This window comes from Hakea prostrata, chromosome 8, assembly GCF_041222555.1.
Source record: "Hakea prostrata isolate BN-2017 chromosome 8, UWA_Hpros_2, whole genome shotgun sequence".
Classification (NCBI taxonomy): Eukaryota; Viridiplantae; Streptophyta; class Magnoliopsida; order Proteales; family Proteaceae; genus Hakea; species Hakea prostrata.
Window position 1 is genome coordinate 54623251 of NC_142607.1, and position 23426 is coordinate 54646676.

Here is a 23426-nt window from a genome sequence, read left to right on the forward strand (position 1 = left end):
CGCCATTAGAGACTAGCATCTGTTAGAGTATAGTTGCATTATTGCATATTGTCTCATATCATATCACATCATGCAATGTATTGATTTGGATTGTAATTCATTATTTGTTTGTGAGCTACTCGTTGAGTTCTTTTGAGCTCACCCTTCGGAGATAATACTTTACCTGAGATATAGATGTTATCGAGATCTAGGAATACGAGACACCGATGATTAATGCGTACGGTGTACAAGGTTTTGGCGACTATGACATTCATGGTGAAGAATGTTTGTGCCTCAACTGCACGTACCAGGATTAGCTCGACTTATAAGTTGATCTACTTCGTCCTCAATATAAAGATTTTCAAATTTAGAAACTACATTTTGCTTAAAGATACATACTTTATGTAACACTTAGAATAGTTTTGATCATTTACTTTATTCCTTTTCAGTTGTACACATTAGATTTACTATTACTTCCGCACTCTGATTATTTGACATCACTTCCACATTGATATTGGTTTTGAGATCCTTCTGAAATCCCTTACTTTTGATTTAATTCTTTAATCATATTAAGACATTGATTTATTCTTGTTCATAATTAGATTATTGTGTTGAATTGTTGTATGATTGTTTGAGACTTGATCTTCCAGGCTATGGATCACACCTTCGGGTTTTCAGATAATTTGGTATCAACTGGGGGGGATGTGAAGATTGGTATCAGAGCCCAAGGTTTTACACAATCCTAACCACGAAAGCACAATAATCGAGCATCCTCAGGTCATAGATCCAAAAGTGACCCAAGTCTCCTAGAGTGAATAATAGGTAACAGTAAACTATATACTTGAACTAAATAAGCATAATACATTAAGTATGAATAATATATAATAAACATGGTGAAATAAACATGCATTATATTTCAAAAAAATAAATTCATAATGTACAATAAAGTGAAACAAAAACATCTAAACTTCATTAATTGATTAGAAAAGTTTTACAAGATAAAACTAAATAAGTACATATGAAGTCAGCATTAACATCAGTCCATTAACATCAATCTTATCACCCATTTCTTCCGCAAGATGGGGGGATAGACTTGGTAGGGAAACTACCAAAAGCCTCAAGAGGAAAAGAGTATCTAGTGGTCGCAATGGACTATTTCACAAAGTGGGTGAAAGCGGAACCTCTGGCATTAATAAATACATACCATATGAAACGCTTCATCACACACAATACAATATATGTATGGAGTTCCAAAGATAATCGTGTCTGACCACGGAAAGTATTTTGAGAACCCAACATTTGAAAGATTATGCAAAGACTAGGGGATCAAGCACTGTTTATCTTCGGTAGCTTACCCTCACACTAATGGACAGGTCAAAGTCGCCAATCATACTATGCTTGATGGATTGAAGAAAATGCTCGACCAATTAAAAGGAAGGTGGGTTGATGAACTACCAAGTGTTCACTGGTCATTATCTTGAAAGAACTACATCAAGGTTTCTTTGGTGGGGCTCAAATGATCATGGCTCTCATAAGGTTTTGTGGAGAAAGGTATGTCGTCCTCTTGATGAAAGTGGCTTAGGTTTACGAAGCTTACATGAATGGAACCAAGCTGCACTCATCAAACAACTTTGTATCCTCTGCAGTAACATACCGTCTTATTGGAAGAATTTGTATAGCAACATCGACTTTGGCATCATACTCTCTGGTCTTTACCTATTCCCACAAGATGCTCATCCTCTTACTCTGCTATTTAAAAAACCGAAAGTGTTGCCTGCAAATTCATACACTATAGCATTCATAATGGGGAAGGCATATCGATTTGGTTTGATCATTGGTTAAATGATGGCCCTCTCTATCAAAGTTTCAACTTCAATCTACTCCTTGTTGGCAATAACACTTGTGCAAGAGTGAAAGACATCCTCACCTATGATAAATTATAGATCAACAAAAAAAAAAAATCCATTGCCAATGATGGGTTAGTAAAGCGGTTAAAGGCCCAACCTCCCTAGGGGAGGTCTTGGGTTTGCACCCATTCGGGGGCATTAATTATATAAAAGCTCCATTGATGATGTAATCGTGGTGCGTGCAAGCTGGCCCGGATGAACCTCATATAAAAAATAAATAAAAAATCCATTGTTGTGTAATAAATATGACGTGGTTCATGAGCATCACCCTATAAGTACCCTGGCATCGACTTATCTAGTTCCCAACCACCGACAATACTCTTTCTTTGCTTGGTTGGCCTACCTCCATTTCCTACAAGACCATATCATCTCTTGGGGTTTTTCGGCATATCCCATATGTCCCCTCTATAAGATGGAGAATGAATCTGATGGACATTTATTTTTTAAGTTTTCTTACTATTTTGAAGTTTGGGGGCATATTCTTTACCTTCATGGTTATCACAAGCAAACGATTTTACATTGGTTAGATTAGCTACATTGTTATATAACCATTTCACTGGCGACAACATAGCCGCTAATATTTGCCACTTTAGCCTTGTCACTTCTATTTAGACTCTTTCGATTGAAAGGAATAAGAGAATCTATGAATAGAAGGAATCCCCCCCGCCCCCAATGTCATTCTTCACACAATCATTGGAAGAGTGACCGCGGTACTTTGACTTGGGAACTCAAGTGCCAGATTCACCCCTCACCCATGCATTCTTTTCCGCATGGAATATTCAAGTAATTTTCAATTTGGAAAGTAAAGCGGTTAAAGGCCTAACCTCCCACGGGGAGTTCTTGGGTTCGCACCCATTTGGCGGCACTAATATTCTCATTCCCATCCAGTATATAAGAAACTCACAAAAAAACACCGATTCATGTGTTGATCTAAGGGCGTGTTTGGTTACACGAGTCTAAAGACTTTACATGAGTCTAAAGACTTCAAATATATGGAGTCAGTGATTTTTGTGATTCCAAATATCTTTTTAGTGTAAAAAGATGAATCTCTAGATTTCATGAATCTTTACCTGGCCGATTGGAATCTTGATTCCATGATCTACACTTTGGTGGATGATTCCTAGAGTCAGCATACGGACCGGGCTGGCTGATCTAAGAAAAAGTGCCTGGTTGACTCCGGTCTGTCCAAGTTTGAGCAAATTGAAGATCGCGTTGAAGAGCGTCTGAAACGAACGTTCCAGATTAATTTTAGAGGAACCCACACTGTCCATTAATATATATCACGAGTTAGGTTTAGGGTTTCCTCTCTGCTCCCGTAGCAATCCAGCCAGCGAAGGAGAGACCTGCGTTCCAGCTTCTGTTCAAACCAGTGCTAGTTGGAGCACCTGACCTTTGAAGATCAGGTAATCGATCTCTCTTCTCTTCTTATTCGTTTTCGATCGATTCATCTTGGTTGGTTTCTTTTTCCCTTTCTTTTGATCTTCTGTTCAATGATTCGGTACGGGTGACGTTTCCATAGTGCTTGATCTTCAGAGGTGTTGTGGGGTTGTTTGAATTTGAAACCGGATAGGTAAGGCAATGGGTTGGTTGTTGGCTGCTGAGCATCTAGGATCTAAACTTGACAAGTGATTGTTTTTATTGCATTCTTCCGAGAATGTAAGATGCTTGTATATGAATGACAATGATGGACTTTGCTTAGCGAACCTTTCTCTATTATGAGATATTGATTTTGATTAATTTATTTTGGTCAATTTCCAAGGGGAAGCTGATTGGCAGTGTGTCATTTACATTATTCACCCCAGGTCAATAGAGGTTTGTGGTTTTGAATCCACAAATCAACAGTTTTCTAAATTTTGATCCTCTTATCCGAGTCCTGACACAGTGGTTCCGTATGTCATGACCGAGATGATCATTTTCCTCAAAAAAACTAAATTGGAGATGCTGAATGAATCTCCTGCTGAGAGAAGTGGTGGGACTTACGGAACATGAAGTGGCTTGCCGTGAAATTGTTCATTGTGAGGCCACTGACTTTAACATCATTTCCTTCCTTGCCTTCGACAGCAAATGCTGTTTCCAGCCCTAAAGCCTTCGAATGCTTTTGTGTGGAATATCTTTGAAAAGATCCGCCTTGGAGACTTCTAAATTCAGAAGGGAGCCTAAGGTTAACTTGGGTATTACGTTTGGGATCTTGAAACCACTATGAAAGTGATGAATTGTGTCGGTGGTATAATATCGTAGATTTGTGGAGGCTTATTTGTTGCCAACCAGCTTTATAGTATAGATCAAGGTAACAACTAAGATTGTGCACTTCCTATAGGCTAGCTTCAGCAAATAACAAAATTCAATCAGCAAAAAGCAAATTTGAGATTGTAGTAGTGGGACCCACGGGATACAGGTCCTTGACTCTGAATGTAGTGTTCTTGCCCTGTTGAGCTTGTATTGTCCCCCATTTTCTACTTTCCATTTTCAAACACCCCCTCCCCCAAATCCATATTCTTTTAACTTGCAAATTTCTCTTTTTCTAGTCAGGGACTCAAGAAATAAAGATTCAAATTTCTCAAAAGAAGTCCATGTTAGAATTCCAATTTTTATAGCATTCCTAAGCTGAGGAGATGTGGTCAGTGTGGGGGGGGGGAGATGAAGCATAATTATGTCCATACGTGTGTAGTGTGACTTTCATGGATCAATTGGGGGCTTTGTTATCCTCTGTCCTAAAAGTGAATAGATAGGGTTACTTTGTTACCACTACCCATAACTTCCATAGAAAGGGTTCCAATAGCAAATTTTAATGTGGATCAGGCTGAAGTGGCTAGAAGATGTTGTCATGGTACATTAAACGTCAAAACGAAAAGTTGTTAGGTAATGAATTCTTTGTATTTTTGTCTCTCAAAGTTTTAGGATACTTACTCACAAATGTTTTGTATTGAATATGACTAATTATAAAAGTAAAGATGCTCATTTTACACTACAAGGAAAATAAAATTGTTTATTGGGCTTACTTCTTCCAGTGTTTTTCCGTTGCGGCAGAATAGTTTGAAGAATAGAGTCTCGAAGGGAGTTAGTGTTTAGGGCTAATTGTTACTTATATAGATTTGGATCCTTGGCAATGAGCCTCTCCCTTGGGGGCCCAAAACATGTGCATATGACCTCTTAAAAGTCACTTGGCTTAATAAAGATTCTAATTAGTTGGTCCACTTTACATGGAGGTCAAGTATGTCTTTTCCTTTTTTTTTGGGGTTAATTTTAAAGTCTTCAATTGTAATTAGCCGCCTCCCAACAATTTGAAAACTAGTTCCAATCCCCCTATATTTTAGGAAACTATTTTAAATCCCCTTTTTAATAGGAAGTAATTTCCCATTCATTTTCAAGTTACTCTAATACCCTCTTGTTTAGGACTTCAAGTATTCTATTTAATTGAATGGCGCAGAACCTATTTAAACTCCCTATAGGGAGAGAATGAACAGCAGTTTATCTTAATTAAACTTTGCATTGCAAACTGAAGGACTTAAGTAAGTTCTCTCCTTGGTGGAATCAAGTTGTCTTGCTTCCCTAGTGGTTTAAAATTCAGAAAGGTTAACCAAGGATCTTAGTAGAAACTCTAACACCTGCCATTAACTGTGAATCATTCTGTATGAGTTTTGTCTTAATCTCACTCTTGAGGTAAGAAGAACTGATCCACATCTCCCCCTTTATTGCGTTTTTTCCCCTAAAATTTTGGACGTCTATAAAACCTCAAAAATGAGAATTCCCATATCTTCCAATTTAGCCATTCAAATCCAACCAAACTTGGAGTATGATATTCCTTATATCATACCTACATTTGGTCCAACTTTCACACATTCTGACAACCCTTACCCTAGAACCCACCTTTACTTGATTGAAACCCCAGTTTCTTGTCCTTGTAACTTCTTCATCAGATTTAACCTAATTTTATCCCCCCAACCCCCAAATGTAATCTCTACCTGATCCAGGTGTCGACTGAACCTGAGATCCTCAAGTCCTTCAAATCCATTACTTTGAGTTGTCTTAAATCAGAAATCTTCTGTTAACTGTAACCCTAACCTAACCTATTTAATCTGTATTACACCCCCCCCCCCCCCAAAAAAAAAAAACACTATGCCATCTGAAACTATTAGAAAATCTTTCACCATATCCTAACTAAAATTACCCTAATCTATTCAAATGTTGCTTTTAAGCTAGTTCTGATCTAGATCTTTGTTAACTTGCTCTCTAATGGAACCACAGATCTAGGTTTAGGGGTAAAACTGTAATTTCCATAGAAGGTTGGCTGCCCAGGAAATTCCAGCAGTAGGTAGAGTGGCTTTTCTAGTGTTTTCCTACAATCCAAGCCTGCTGAAGATGAGTTTCAGATCTGAACTCTTATGAAGACTGAAGATCAGATTTGAACTTTGATCTCAAACTCAGAACTAGGGTTTAGAGAGGTTTCAGCTAGGGTTTGGGGAATGGGCTGCTGTCCTGCAGTTTTTAACCAATTATGTTACTATTCTGCAAGTGTGAAACTGTCTCAAAGGGGGATTGACCTTGCAAGTGTTTAGGGTTCTCTGGAATTTAAAATTGTGCAACTCTTCTCAAGGAAGAAGGTAAAGTTCTGAATTTTGAAACTCAGAGAAAGAGGGCTGTAATGGTGGAACTAGCAGAGGGATTTTAGTCCTAGAGAAATTGCAACTTTAATGGAGGAAGAGGGGTGGGTTTAAGAGCTGGGAATGGGGATTTCCTAGTTGGGTTAGGATCTGCTGCTGTGGGAAGAGTGAGGGTATATGGGAAGCCTTGGGGTGCTAGTATAGGGGCTAGGGCTTGAATGGAAACAGAGGGGCAGGGGCAGGGGGTATAGGTGATGGGATTGGGACGTGTTTGAAGCTGTAACAAGTGGGGAAGGGGCAGGGGAGGTTGCGGACAAGGAGGGGAGGGGGATAGGGAAGGCTATCGTTGATGGAGAAGGCTTCTAGGGTTTTGTGCAAGGGGGAATGGTGGGAAGGCTGCTGAACTTACTTGGGATTTGGGAATGCTGGCTGGAAGGGTTGCTTGGATGCTTGAACATCTTTGCAAAGTTGCTGAATTGAAGAAAACAAGAAGAACTTGGAGTTTTTTCACTCGCTAGGGCCTACGCATATTGGAGACCCTGAACCTCAAACACTCAATTCATTGATTTATCCAAGACTGAAATTTACAATGCAGAAAGAGGCTATTTATAGCCTAAAATTAAAGATTAAGACTTAGATTAGTATGTCCTTAACTGATGAGATCCAATTACAACTCAAACTGGATTCTTATCAACATTTAAGAAAAGGAATCAAATTACTACGAGATTTCAACCCTTAAATTGGAATTTCAGTGACATTTTAAGTTATCTATTTAAGCACATGCTTAGATGGCTTAAGACAAAAGCAATCAGCTTAACATTAGCTTGGACTCTTTCAAATGACACTTCAACTCACAATAGAAGATTCAAAACAAATGCTAAACAGACAAACTACCAGATTGGACTCAACTAAAATTCTAATAATAATTTCAGAAATAATGTAGGATAATAAGGACAAAAATGCCCAAAATACCTCTCATAGAGGGTTTGGCCATCCTATGGACCCTTCTTGGATCCATCCTGGGGGCCCCACTTAGGATTTCGGACGGGGTTCCCTAAGTTCAAATCACTCAGTTACCTGAGGCTACATAAGTAGGTTAGTGGGTTCAGTTTCTGAGGAATCAACATGGGAAGTGAATCTAGAATATGACAGCTTTAGAATATAATTAGTAGTTAGGAGCTGAATAAAACTAGAAACTAGATTAAGAATGGAACCAAAAGGAGTACTAATAACAAGGCAACAAATAGTGCTTTCAGAGAGTGTAAAATTATCGAGTATGGTTACCAATTATAGGAATTGATGGGGAAAAGTGGAGGAAGAGATGGAAGAAGATAGATAAAAGGAAGAAGCAATGAACTGAGTTTGAAAAAAAAAAAGAGGAGTCTGAATATAAAAAAAATAGCAAACGTAAACTTCCAATAAATCGTTCAAATTGTTGCTAATGGCCTTGATCCATCCTCATCTAGTTTAGACTAATTTCTTTCCATGTCTAGAATGCAGTTTCGGCCGACTTTTTTTTCTTCTGTGGCTGGAATGTTTGAAATACCTGCCCAGCCTTCCAAAACTATTGCAAGAATGAAAAATACAAATCACTGATAGAAACTAACACCAATCCCATGTGGGATTTAGATCTGTATTATTTGTACAAATAGATTTGGCTTAGTTACAATAAAGCAAAAAAAATATTAATCACGTGGCTCACATAATCCATTGGACACAAGAACATAGTAGTGCATTCTTATTCCAGTTTCATGGCATAGTTAGCTGCTGGCCTTATTTTATTTTACTTTATAGGTTATTATGAATTCAGCTAAAATATGAAGCTGCTGGTCTACTACTGATGCAACCCAGGGTTAGGCGTTAGATTTCAGGATCTTCTGAAGTGGAACCAGCACACAGTTAGGGGCTTTAGATGCTTCAGCCAAGGGGTTTAAGAGCCAATAAAGCTGCTGGGAATGCAAATTCAGGTCTGAAATTTAATAGGATTTCAAAATTCAACTTTGGAAATTGAAGTCCTAGGTCAGCTGGAATTTGGCTAGGGTTTGGGATGGGTCCAGGGTTTGGGGAATGGCTACTGTTCTGCAGTTTAACACTGATAGTGTACAATTCTACAACTCAAAACCTGATTCAGAGAAGCAGGGTTGAGGTTCAAGCGTCTGGGAAATTTTGGAATTTCTCAAATTATGCACATTTCTCTTAGAGAAGATGAAGTGCAGAAATTTCAAAACTCAAAAAATAGGACTTTTTAATGGAAACTGAGGTTAGGACTTGGTTCTATAAGTATTGTGACTCTAACGGGGTTTAATGGGTTATAGCTGAGCAAGGAAAGAGGGAATCCTATTTGGGTTAGGACCTGAAAACGTGGGAAGAAGAAGAAAGGGAAATGCTCTCGGGTGCTAGGGGAAAGGGCTGAGACTGCAGGGGATTGTGGGGAAGGGGCTGGGAATGATGGGGGAAGGGGCTGTACTTGTATGTTTAGAAGGATTGCTGTAATTGTTGCTTGAGTGCTAGAAGAAGAAGAAACAACTTGAAATTTGCAAAAACAATAGCTCAAAACCCAGCCGCGAGTCACCCTCCCAGTGATCCCACGATTTTCTTCAAATCTTTCTTCAATTTATAATTTCAGTAACTTAAAACTGAAAATTACAACATAGGAAGAGGCTATTTATAGCCTAAAATTAAAGACTTTGACTCAAGCTGGATTTCCTTGCTGATAAGATCCAATTATAACTCAAACTGGACTCTATTAACATTTAAAAATGAATCAAATTACTACAAGATTTCTTCCCTTAGATTGTAATTTACAGACTTATTTGTAACTCAACAAACAACTTTTAAACCACAATAGGACTTTACTAAAAATAGAACTACTTTAAGATAAGGTTTTTAAAATTAGGGAACCCTATCCTAACAACTCAACATTGACTTAAATGGACTGTAACTTTTAAACTACTCACTCAAACAGACAAATAAAGATAGATCCCTGACCCTTGAATCGAGAGGATTTTATCAAGACTCATATTCAGCCCCAAAGGGGGGGGGGGCTTCAACCAAAATACCCTTGAGGTATTCGGCCAGCTTTGAATGCCTTGTTGGGTTTGGTTTTTGGGCCTTAGAGGGGGTCCAACGCTGGTTACATCAACTACCTGTGAACTGCATTGATTGTAGTTATGTGATTGATGTATTCCATTAGAAGATGATAGAAATTTTCAAGAAATCAGATTTAGAATTGGATTTAGTGAAAGGCATCTTAGAAATCATTACAATATTGATAATTTCTATGGATTAGTGTCCTTGATGTGATTATTTCGTGCAAAGTATTTCAATTTTTTCTGCTGTATTTAACCATTATCATATAGAGCAAATTGCACTGGCACCCCAAAATGGAGGCTTTAAAACACTGACACCCCACTTTATGTTTAAAAAACACATAAGTCCTATTCTGTTAGAATGGTTGGTTAAATTTTTACAAAGACTATTTTACCCTTCCAAGAAACCTTATTCACATTTACTATTAAAAATGAAAAACCAAAAAAGGGACCTTTTTTGGGAGTAACTCATCGTTAAGAGTGAGAAAATGCAGAATTGCACCCTCAATACACTGTGTGTTTCCATCAATGGGGGAAAAGAATAGCATGACAAGAGCAGTTGGTGCACCGGCAGACTTGACAATCTGCATATGCCAACTGGTAATCGTCCTCTGACTCCCAAGAACTGTGCCACGCGAGTTGCTCTATTACCGGAATTCCGGTATCCTGCGAATTTTTTCATGAACAGATTCGATAGAATCATCGGCGCTAGCATGTATAACCACCAGAAAAGCAGCGCACGAAGAACTGTAGCCTGTAAACAAAGCTTCCGACGCCTGAATCGTTGGAACGATTGCGAACAACTGATGAAGCATAAATATCGGATCCATTACCACAGAGTGTTGTGCCCTAACCAGCGCCTACTCCATCAAATGAACTAACAACATTGGCTTGATCTCTCTTCATTCTTCTCAATAAGTTTGGGGAAATCGTGGTCAGAGGCTCCATAATCATCCAATTTCCAGCCGTTGTGTTGATAAACAAAATCAAGCAAATCTTCTCTCTGAGAAATTGAACTCCTCTCCAAAAAGAAGAGCAGTTCTATTGAGCCACGGCGAGAAAAGAACCACTCATTTTCTGCAAAGCCAAAACCCCAAATCCGAGAGATAAACCGGAGAGAAAAGGGTGTGAGCTTCCGGTGCTTGAATCATTGGACAAGAGGAGGACCAGAAAAGGAAAAAATCGGCCAAAGAGTAAGAGCGGTTTCCCATGGCTGCAGAGATTAGGAGTTTTGAACTGTTTTTTTCCTTTTCCAAATTAGCTTAAGATGAAGATGGGCAGAACGGTTTAGATTTCTACATAATCTCTTTCTCGACCCTAACAATTTTGAAGACAAGAATCCTGTTCATAAGGAGTTTTCTCTCACTGAAAAATTGCGCCTACCAAAGAAAACCAAATGCAGCATGTTTCAATTCAAAGATCCACTTCCGCCATTCCTCGTCAAAAGTGGGTTTCAATTCAATGAAGAAGAGCAGTTCAGTTGAAAAAAAGAAAAAAAGAAAGAAAGAGCAGTTCTATTGAGAGGGCATTTTTGGAATTAAATAAAAATAAACAGTGGGTTAACTGTTATACTAACAGAATGGACTAATGTGTTTAATGAATTGGGGTGTTTGTGCTTTTTAAACATAAAGTGGGGTGTCAGTGTTTTAATGCCTTCATTTTGGGGTGCCAATGCAATTTGCTCTATCATATATGATGGCTTGAAAATCTTTGCAAAAGAGAAGCACATTTTGAAAGAGACTTCAAAGTGGGTATATCTCTTAAAATTTCCGTTTTTTGTGTAAATGTTGGATTTCCCCCTCCTTTCTTACCTAATAACCCTGACGGTGTAAAAATTCTCTTGATTGACTGGAATAGTAAAAAAGAAAAGCATATTGAACCATTTTAAGCATAACGAAACTGCTGATTTTAATTCTGAAATTTAATTCATTATTTATGTTGATTATTAGCTGTGTTTGCAGGTTGCTGATTCCTTTTGTTGCTCTCATAACCGCTGAAATGGCTGATGCACATGAAACTGACAAAAACATCGAGATATGGAAGGTCAAGAAATTGATTAAGGCACTTGAATCTGCAAGAGGCAATGGAACCAGCATGATCTCTCTGATCATGCCTCCACGTGATCAGATTTCTCGTGTCACGAAGATGTTAGGCGATGAATTTGGAACTGCTTCAAACATCAAAAGTAGGGTCAACCGTCAGTCAGTTTTGGGTGCTATAACATCCGCGCAGCAGAGGCTGAAGCTTTACAATAAGGTTCCTCCCAATGGTTTGGTGCTTTATACTGGAACTATCGTGACAGAAGATGGAAAGGAAAAAAAAGTAACTATCGACTTTGAACCTTTCAAGCCTATCAATGCATCATTGTACCTATGTGATAACAAGTTCCATACAGAAGCGTTAAATGAACTTCTGGAATCTGATGATAAGTTTGGCTTTATTGTCATGGATGGTAACGGGACCCTGTTTGGGACTCTAAGTGGAAACACCCGGGAGGTGCTTCACAAATTCACAGTTGATCTTCCAAAGAAACATGGGAGAGGAGGGCAATCTGCTCTTCGATTTGCCCGTCTTCGGATGGAGAAACGTCACAATTATGTGAGAAAGACAGCTGAGCTTGCTACCCAGTTCTTTATCAATCCTGCTACAAGTCAACCTAATGTATCTGGTCTAATACTGGCTGGGTCTGCTGACTTTAAGACAGAACTGAGCCAGTCTGATATGTTTGATCCCCGACTCCAGGCCAAGATTTTGAATGTCGTTGATGTTTCTTATGGAGGAGAGAATGGTTTTAATCAAGCTATTGAACTTTCTGCGGAGATTCTGTCAAATGTTAAATTCATACAAGAGAAAAAATTGATTGGAAAATATTTTGAGGAGATAAGCCAGGACACTGGGAAATATGTATTTGGTGTGGATGATACTCTTAAGGCTCTGGAGATGGGTGCTGTTGAGACACTTATTGTGTGGGAAAATCTTGATATCAATAGGTATACACTGAAGAATAGCACTACGGGTGAAATTGTCATAAAGCACTTGAACAAGGATCAGGAAGCTGATCAGAGCAACTTCCGAGATTCAGACACGGGGGCAGAATTGGAGGTTCAGGAGAAGTTGTCTCTACTTGAGTGGTTTGCTAATGAGTACAGAAACTTTGGCTGCACCCTTGAGTTTGTCACTAATAAGTCCCAAGAAGGCTCTCAGTTCTGCAGGGGGTTTGGTGGTATTGGTGGCATACTCCGTTACCAGCTTGATATCAGGTCCTTTGATGAAGTTTCTGATGATGGAGAAGTATATGAGGATTCTGACTAGCAATCAATCAAACTGAATTCAAAGACCAGTGCAGTAGGGTTGTGTAAAAGGTCCTGCACTGGGTCAGCACGTCATGTGCCTGCTGCTGCTGCTGCTGCTGCTGCTCCTCTGGGTATTATGAGAGGCTTTGTGAAGGTTTGCTGCTTTACTCCAATCGTCTGTGTGCAGTTCTTACTCATACGTCTCTCTATCCTCAGTGGTGCTTACGAGTTGCATGGTTTCCAAATGGAGGATTTGCTTCCTATGAACCTTCCTTTCATCTCGTAGCTTTGCTATTGTTTTTCTTTCCCCTTCAGTGATATTCTGAGTGATTTTGTAGGTGATTTGGTGGTACAGCTGGATGGAATTATTGGACATGCCAAGGTGCCCTCTTGGATGTAGGAGATGATGGTATAAAGAATGCATTTGGTTTTTCTGGCAACTTGGTTGTTGAAGAGGCCATGATTACTCGGCAGATGCATGCACTGACATTTCAATTTAGTTCTTGAACTGTCTAGTTTTATGATGCATGCCTACTGCTCTACTTGCATAATGACACTGCTTCAGAAGAGTCTAGCTTTCTAATTTTATTTTGCTTAAAGGTGAAGCCCTGGTGTTGTGCTTAATCTTGGGAATGCCCTTTTTAACTTTTATATGCATTTAAGTCAATTGTTATAGTTGCTATTATAGCCCTGGGGCGTGTGAATATGCTTGATGGGCAATGTGTGGATGAACGGTTGCCTAATACTATATATGACTACTCTGTTTGATGATTTTGCTTGTTTAAATGGATGCAGATTTTGAACTTTTCTTAGGGCCTGTTTGGTTATATGAGTCTAAAGATTTCAAATATCTAGAGATTTCAAATCTATAGATTTCAAATCTATGGAGTCATAATTTATAAAATTAAGTGTTTGGTTGTGGAATGAAATCTGTGGATTCATCCTAAAAAAATATTTGATCGACGTTGATTTTTGCGAATGTGCAAATGTATAGCTTTTTTGAAATCTCTGGATTTCACCCCTTACTCATAAATCTACAGATTCACATTTTTAGTGTAAAAAGGCGAATCTATAGAATTTATGAATCTAGAGATTTTTGCAACCAAACGGGTATAATTCTCAGATTCATGAATCCAAAGATTTGAAATCTCTAGATTTATGTAACCAAACAGGCCCTTAAACAATGCCTGTGTATCTGGAAATTCCTTGTCACGTGAATTTAAGTTCATCGAAGCGTTCCTGATGGTCAGCCTCCTAATAACGTGCGACTTTGTTATTATATGAAGGACAATAGGGATTTTCTTCTTGTGATAATCGGTTATCTAATCTATCGTTGTGCATTTTTGAAACATGACTCTGCCTTTTCCAAGATTTGGATTGGTTTGTGTGAAAAAGAAATTTATTGAGATATTGGAATCCTCCGAGCATAATTGAAGGATCCAAGGAACGGTACAATGCGAATAATCGCAAAATCCATAAGGCTACCTCGGCCGAGGAATCCATAACATGGTTGGAAAACCTTGAAATATACTGGAAATCACACGCTGCCAAACAATCTTGAAATGTTGAATATTTTGTAGAACAATATAAAGCTCTATCTGTGGATTGCTGTATTTTTTGAGCATAAAAATTCTGTAGAATCATAACCCGATGTGAGAGCAAGAAGTAAGCCAGATCTGATCGCCAAGAATACTCCCAACAACGAATTTATTGTGATTACCCAAAAGAAGAAAAAAAAGGCGAATTTGTTGTGACATGAGAAGTGAGAACGCAGCGGTAGGCTTGCTCGCATGGCATCTACATGTTGCTGCAAGCTCTGTCCTTTGTTTCCTTCCGAGCTGAATCATAATTTAATCCCAAAACTCCTTTTGAGTTTTGACAGGTTAGCCCGACTTAAGTCTTCACTATGAATTAATGGTTGAATATTCTCTTGAATATAATGAGTCCAAACAGAATTCTTCCTAGCAGACTAGAACTCTTCCTGGTTTTTCCTGCGACCTTGACTACGTCCTTCGGTGTTCAATAGCATTTCCTAAAAATTCTATCATTTCTCGCCTTCTAAGTATACTAAAAAATGAAGGCAGCAAGAGAAAAATGATCCTGAGCAAATTTGAAGGTAGCAAGTTCCAAGTGTACTGAAAAATGAAGGTAGCAAGAGAAAAATAATCCTGAGAATTTTTTTTTATCAACTTTGAAAAAAAATAAATTATTCCCAACTTTTCAGCGAAGTTTCCGTACATGGTTTCGTCACCTACGAAGAAAAGGTTTTCCTCCGCTATTTCTTTAGTTTCACAATGATCAATACGCAAATAGAGGTGGTTATTTAAATAAGTTTGGTCTTTTGTCGAAGAGCATTTTGGTCATTTAGGGTGGTTTGCTAATATGGGACAATTCATATAGGTCCTCCCCCGTGGCCATTAGGAGTGCCTTTTGTTCATCCCCATGATTTATCCAACAAGGCAAAGCTCGGTTTCTTTAAAGAATATGAATCTGGGTGGACAACCTCGCAAGATATGGAGTTAAGTCTAATCGAACCTGGACAGGCCCTGCAACATTAACTGTAAATATCTTGTGCTAGTTTCTCCAAGTAGCATGCATTTGGCATTACAAAACTTGTCTTATGCATGTTAGCAAACCCCCTCCCCCAAATCCCACAATATATATTATTATTATTATAAAAAAGGGGGGGGGGTTGGGTGGGGAAGGGGCTGGGCTCTTTAGGCACTTGCACACACTCGCACACACTCACACACACACACATAGACCATGTGAATTTATATCCATGGGCACATGGCTATTGTGTTGGTGTTGGAGACAGCACTAGGCCTTGGCGAGAACAAAACTTGATATTCTCCTTTTAAGCTGATTGAAAGCTGTGTCTCATATGTATTAATCCAGACTGTTTAATTGATTCAATACTTCCTAGATTTAGTGGAAGGTTCATATCACACTGCGGGGTCTTGGTAATTTAGTAAATAAATTACTACTGAGTTTCCTATAATCTTTTTAACATAGGATTACATGATTAAGGCACAATGATTATTTAATTATGGCTTGGCAATGATGTGGCCTTCTGTTTGACTCTCAAAAATAGTTTCAGGATGGGTATTCATTAATTGGCACCATAGTCCTAGTCTTTCAAATGATTGATTATTTAATTGTCATGTGACTCACATGGACATCACTTTTGAAGATATAGCTGTTCTCTTATGATTGAAAGCTGCACCCTTCCTTTGACTGAGCCATTTACACAGCATAGTTTGGAGTGGCAAAACAACCTAGTTGTTTGTTGATTGGACAATACTTGCATTCTGCCGGCATTATTATTTTCTCTTTGGCTACTGATGAATGCACTTACTGTTGGTATTTACAGGAACCAATTTCCTTAACTCTTGATATTTGGTTGCTCTCGGTCATTTGTCAGCTTCACTAACTTTACCAGGTGATGAAGTCCCAAATATACACTGGTCCCTTGGTGTGAAGACCTACATGGAACCTTAGTATTGGATTTTCCACGATCAAGTAGTGTACTACCTGCACATGATTGGATATAGATAGTTACTGAGAATGCTTGCTGGCGTTCTTCCGTTAGCTGTAATATGTTTTCAGTATATTAGTAGCTCTTCCTTTATGTATCAGTCTCATTCTGCACCATACCAGCTGGGCACTCATTGAGTCAAAAATGGTAAGTTTCGGTGGTTGTGTTTCTTTTGTATTTCTTGGGCAAAAAGTGTTGCACCCTGAGAAAGAATGTTTCTGGACTTCAGCTTGAAATAATTACGTAGGGAGTTTTTTGTTTTTTTTTTTGCCGTGAAAGTTCTGTCCCTTGTCGGTTAAAAACTATAGATGGGTCCAGAAAAGTTCAACACCGTTTCAAGGGTATTAATGGCTAAGGTGAGATGACCATTATGCCTCCAAGTAAAAAAAATTTGAAATTACAGTTAACGTTTACCTATACCATCAAAAATTATAGAGCAAATTTGTATACCATCCAAAGTGGGTGATCGATCTTTCATATCCATCTTTTCTCACTTTATTAAAAATCACCCCGGCAGAAATTACCTTACAAAAAAAAAAAAAATAATAAGGAAAAAAACGAAGGAAGCAGATGTAATCATAGAAGAAAGAAATAGAAGAAGCTATTCTTTTTGTTGAATCACAATCGATCTAGCTATGTTCCAAATCGATTTAGGGCAAATTATCAATAATATTATTGTCAGAAAGAACAAGTTTCTTCGAGCTTTTCAATTGAACAAGCGTTTCAATTAGCAATTGAGCAGAAAAGTTGTTATTGGAGAGATTAATTGTCTCTTAAACCCGATTGGAGATCAGTTCAAGAAGAGTTGGGCATGCATCATCCTTTTGGTTGAGCAACTGAGTTGTTTTTTTCGGTTAACGAGCAACTGAGTTACAAGCCTGAGATTGACCGTAGTAATTATCTTATTTTACTCTTTTTTTGTTTCCTTTTAGTTTGAGGCATGTTTTTTTACTTTGATAGATCAGAAGAGTCATGGGTTAGTTCCAAGAATGTGAAGAACTGGATTCTTCAACTCCAGTTTATTCGTTGTATATCATAACTACTTGTTGATATGATTCCAAATTGTCCAATTTAAGGATAAAATGCAGTTAGACTATATTCTACGGTAATTTACCGTAGCATATAACTATATTATATGTTACTGTATTTTACCCAGGGGCGGACCAAGGATGCAATATTGGGGGCCGAAAAATGAAAACCAAATAACCTTTCCGTTGGGAAAGCACTAATGTTTTTTTAGCACACATATTGTGTGGGTCCTTATAAGACCCATTTGTAGTATCACCTCTAAATTATTTTATTATATTAAAGAATAGACTCACATATTTGAAAGAAAAAAAAAAAAGGTAAATTATTGATAATGATATTTTTTTCAACAAAATATAGGTAAAATTAAAGCAACAATAAAAAAAAAAAAAAAAAAATAAAAAAAAAAATATATATATATATATATATATATACACACACACATGATTTCAATCCTAAAATGTTAGATGCAAGCCAAAATTTTCTTTGGTATGAGATGTAAACCAAAATTATTTTTTTAGGAAAGCGATGCATACCAATGGTAGTTAGTATAGCATATAGTTTAACTATATACTACGGAAATTTTACCGTAGAATATAACTATACTATATACTATGGTAATTTAACGTAGCATATAACTGTACTATATACAATGGAAATTAACAAAAAAAGATAAAGCAGATGAGGAACAAAATTTTATATTCCTACTTGGAGTATATACAATGAAAATTAACAAAAAAAGATAAAGCGGATGAGGAACACAATTTTATATTCCTACTTGGAGTCTTTAGTGGTGTTTTTTTCACCTCTGTAGTTGAAAATTTCATTGTTCTAAATGAAAAACATGGATGGTCTTTGTCACATCCACCCAGCCGGTACCTTACCTGGCATATCCGAGTATGTGATCCACAGTCTCGAAGTCCATATCGAGGAAATCATCCTCCCACATACACAATAACATAATCATAAACAAGATAAAATCAATGTAATATTACATAAACAAAGAGATCAAAATAAGAAGAATGATACCAATATAATAATCAAAATGTAAAGTGTGTGGAAAATCACTCTACAACTACAGCATAATTGTAGCTTGAAACTAAAAGGAAAATATTACAATCGATTCCCAAAAGAAAAGAAGGAAAAAAAATAATCAAACTAAACTAAGGTCTCTTTCGTCTTATAAATGACGTCTTTATAAACATAAACTAGAGAAACTAAACACGACCACTTCCACCCCAATATATGGTTAATCCTGGTATGCAACATGATCACACGAGAGACTTTCACTGTAATCTTCGTAACCGCTAGCACTTTGAGAGTAGTATGTATCATCGGCTTGCACTTCATAGTACTGGCCTTCATACTCGTCAATACCTGTAGAATAATCTAACAAAGATGTTTGCAAAAAGAAGTGAGTTCAAAATAACTCATCATGGCAAGTTATATCCGTAGCAACTCAATAAAGCATGATGATACAACATAACATGATGCAAAATGAAATGAGACAGATGATGTGTCACACCCCACCCGCCGGTCTCGGTTACCCGCCCGACAACCTGTGGGAGTGAACCGTCACAGGATCCACGGTCTTACTATCAATAATAATAAATGCAAGTAATAGATAATCATGAACAATAATAAATGTAATAATTAATAAAGAGATTACAGGAGTCCAAATACTCCAATAAAATAATAAAGGAAAGATTCAGTGATAAAAAAGAATAAAGAGTTCAGCGGAAGCAATTAAAATAAATTAAATAATATTCTTTCCAGTTTCTTTCTCTAAAGCTAAGAACTGGTCTTCTAACTTAGTAAGGAAGGGGGTTCTCCAATTCTTCTTCAGACGGTTAGCAAAATGTCTGGTCACTTGTCTCCTTTGTCCATCAAGGGATAGGATAGAGGAAGAGGAAAAAACCGAAGATTTCACATAGTACTTTTGATGGGTGCTATAAGGGCACTCCATGCATTCGCAGGAGCTCCTGCACAAGCTATCTCCACCTCCCATTGACGGTGCCACATCTTCTTCATACGAGAAGGCTCCTTCATGGGGTACCAATCCAATGTCCGTCGCATGGCCTCCATCTGTACAAACTAATATAACATGGAAATAAAGGAATGAGTTCGACGAACTCCAGTAAGAACAACATAAATCTCATCCATATTTCAACACCATCAGCAATGCATATATGATATGTATGAAATGCAAAAGTATGAATGCTACTAAGATATAGCTGTGCAAGTCTCTAACAGTTGACATGCTTTAAGATATACAACAACCCTCCTTTAGGTAGGTCTAGTCACTCTGATTCTTCACGGACTAGATACCTCTGTTGGGATCTCGGGTAAAGGAGTAAGTCCACACCTAGCTTACAAACCATGGCTGGGGTTTTAGTCAACACTCTCTCACCACGACCATTGGCATGAGTACTGGAGCATGTCGGGGTTTCTAATCCAATGCAAGTCATAATGGTAACACACTACATGAAGTCCAGATGCGTCCCCCATGGCACCAATTAACTCCGTTAAGTATTCTTCGCAACCTAGGAATGAGAACCCTCACGGACTGGCTACCGCTATTGGACTCCACTCCCTAATCCTATGGTCATCCACATATTGTTGGGGCGGAAAGCTCTCATGACTCCTCACAACTCTCGGTCCGCTCCTTGGACGTCCATGAACCCAACCCTAACATGTGCAACCCTACCATTGCATGATCAACTAAGAAATCCAGCCCTAGCCTAACCCTGACCCTGACCCGGAATCCTTGATGTTTGTAGGTCTGAAGACCCGGAGTGGAGGAAGAAGATAGTTGTGGGTCCTCTCAGTAGAAGACATGGTGTTTGATTCTGAACCCATGGACATTGATGATGGTGCCCCTTACTTGGATGCACTGTTAGTGTTTGGTGAGAAGCTGCACCTTGAAGAGGGGGAGATTAGTTGATGTACCTAATGCACTTCCGGACTTGATTCGAAGGTAATACTTTGACCTAGACTTGTTGATTGAGTTGTAGGAGAAAGCCCAAGTGAATTTGAGTTGATCTGACATTCCATTTCTGATCATGTCGCTAACCAATAAAAAATAAAATCCTATACTAATCTAGCAAGCAGAAAGTACGGGGTCGAACTATGGGGAACTAAAAGGCTAAGTTACTAAGATTGAATTCAACAAAACTGAATTTAAACTAAATCTACTAATTAATGCAAAAACATTAACCATCTCTCATTTGCTGTCTCTTCCTGGAATTACCCATCTCCAGAAGCTTCAGTATTTCCTGCAATCGTATGATCTTTCTAGGGTTTGTCTTCAACCCATCAGGCAGAAAACACTTGGAACGGTCTGAGTAAAATACTCATCACTTGGTGATTATAGATCTTGAGGTAAGAAAGATTTTCCTTAGTGAGATCCTCATCGATTCTCATCTTCGACGGTGAAGCAGTCCCGTAGAAGGAGAGAAGGGCAGTCCGGCAGGGAGAGAAGGGTTGTTTGTAAATTTTTAAATTGAAAACCTGAAGGTAAAGAAGAAAAAAGTTGTATTTACAACAAACCGCGCCTAATCTTAACCATTGGATCTTATTTTGTTAAATGATGAAATGGACCCGGCGGCGCCACAAATAAAACCTTGAGCTCCCCGGGGCCACCGGGTAATCCAAGACAGGGCAGAAGCAAAACGACCTTTTTAATTTGGTAACCAAAGCAAAATGAGACCATTCCCCTCTCTTGTTAACACCAATATAGCTTGGTGCCTGCTTCTCCATAACCAAACACACCCATACCCAAAGAACCGTCGCATGCAAAATCGAAAAAAAGGAACCAATCGAATCAAAAGAAAGTTCACCTACAAAAACCAAAAAACACATTTATTTAATTATTATTAAATTTTTAATATTGAATAGAATAGGTACCGTAGAAGTTTCTACAAGAAAAGAAACCTTAACAATATTAAACAGATTAGAATTATTTTTATTGTAGCCACCTTAAGTGGGGTAAAATTAGTGGGAAAAATTATTAGTGATTCTCTCGTGATTTTAAATTTTGAAAGTCGAATCTTAATAAGGTGTAATGACTATAATGCCTCTCTTACCCAATTCCTAGGTAGGTGAAAGATTCTTCATCTCTCATTTTCTCATACACCGGAAAAGACCACTCGCACCTTCTCCCCCGGTTTTAGGTTTAGGCTTTATGTTTGGATTACATACTCTTGTTTTGTTAGTCCATCTCAATATAGAAACTAACTCCATTAATGGTGATGATGAACAAGCTTTGGGGATGCACAATGGAAGCCCATAAGAAAATCACAACATGTTGTTCATTACACTTGTAAGGGACGAATCAAGTTGGAAGCCTTCCTTTTCCATATATTGTACATTGTTGGCCTACAAGTATGAACCAACTGAACCCCTCCTTCAACAACAAAACCCAAATTTGATAGAAATAGAAACTGAGAGATCGAGGGAGATAGAAAGTTACATTGAAAATGCAAACAAGAAAAAAGATATCACATTTCCTATAACTTATGTCAAGAATAAAAAAAAAAAAAAAGATATGTGTACATTCTTAATAGTGATTGTATGAAAAGAATCTGATTTATTTATGTAAAAGTAGAGGAATTCAAAATCAATATCTAATGAATTAGGTTTAAGTAGTAGTTGGAGTTCAATGTTCTACGAGCCCAACAAGTACATTGAACATATGTTGGTTATGAAAAGCTGGATGGAGAAAACCAAGGTTTTGTAAATGTCTCAAAACATTGGTTCAAGTCTCAGGGGAAAAGAGGGGTCGAAATTTTCCGTGTCCAAGTAGAAGTGTATGATGATCATTTGGTTGTCATCTTAAAGTCTTGCAATTGCATGTTCACGTTTGGTTCCCCCCTTTCAATTTGCTTGCTTTTGCCCTTAAACATAGAGATTCTTGGGTCTAACATGAGTATTTTCTTGGCTACAATAGGCAACGTGCATGCAACAATGGACTGATGATGGTTGTATCTTAACTTCATACACCAATATGAAAAAAACAGATCTGAAGGAGGTGATTCATGCTCATGGTATAGAATTAAAGTATTGCCTTGATTAAATTTACTTCAAAATTCACCAAGAATCTCAAAAAGTTTTTACCAACTTGTCAATCCTATGATGCCAAACAACTATCTGAGCAACAATTGAATTCACCAACTTCCGATTTCAGTGCATTTCTAAGTTGCTTGAAGTACTTTTGATCCTTCTGCGACACCCCCATGAAGTGGATGACGAATTCAGGAGAGATAGGGATCCTCTTTTTTATGCATTAAGTTACTTTGTAAGGATAAATAGATCCTGTAGTCCAACTAACATTCGTATCATTCTACCACTGAACCATCATATGTATGCAAAGATCATTAAGATGGTTATTTCAAGATTTTGATCTACTCCTAGTCGTACAGCCTTACATTATCTTCACTAATATTTATGATTGAATACATAAATCCTTAAATACTGCACAATTTTCTGGTTCTCCTGGAATTTTTTGCAAGGTTGCATTCATCTAGAGCAGGTAAACATACATTAGCACAAAGTGCACATATACAAACTAATTTACCTTGGGATCTCATTGTCTTTACACCTAACATTTGTCTTGGTATTGTTGGACGCAACCTATGAATCTATGATATCTGTAAGGGGTAATCTGGATATTTCACGTGTTAAGTTGGTTTGCTATTGAACCGGCTAGTTCACTTGTTTGTATAATATGTTTGGGCTGGTTCATTTTCATTCTTATGCAAATATGAATTGAGGGTTTCTGCGATTTGGGGTTTTTGAGCTCTGGCGATTCTGGCTATGGCGATGGTTCCTCCTTGTTCTTCATCTTTGATCTTCATTCTTGGATGATCTTTGAGGCACTCTAAAGGGAAGGTGCTCAACGAAGGAAGGGGAACACTCGATGGCTTTCTTGAGGGTGATTCGGTGAAGATTGGATTATTTCTGGTTGTTTGGATCTCCTTCTGTAATCTGTTCTT

The 23426-nt window shown here is 37.9% G+C and overlaps 1 protein-coding gene across 3 annotated transcripts; it reads left to right on the top strand.

Moving 5' to 3' along the window:
- The first annotated feature begins 3180 nt into the window (after window positions 1–3180).
- LOC149008670 (eukaryotic peptide chain release factor subunit 1-3) lies at window positions 3181–13556 on the top strand. Of its 3 annotated transcripts, none has more exons than XR_016174992.1 (3): window positions 3181–3289; window positions 11526–13023; window positions 13208–13556. XR_016174992.1 is itself a non-coding variant. In XM_089164977.1 (2 exons), the coding sequence occupies exon 2, from the start codon at window positions 11575–11577 to the stop codon at window positions 12886–12888; it is 1314 nt and encodes a 437-aa protein (XP_089021103.1). In that variant the 5' UTR covers window positions 3182–3289; window positions 11538–11574; the 3' UTR covers window positions 12889–13556. The 3 variants fall into 3 exon arrangements, 1 of the variants encoding a protein (XP_089021103.1); XR_016174991.1 differs by having other exon boundaries at window positions 3182–3289; window positions 11538–13023; XM_089164977.1 differs by having other exon boundaries at window positions 3182–3289; window positions 11538–13556.
- Window positions 13557–23426: the final 9870 nt, after the last annotated feature.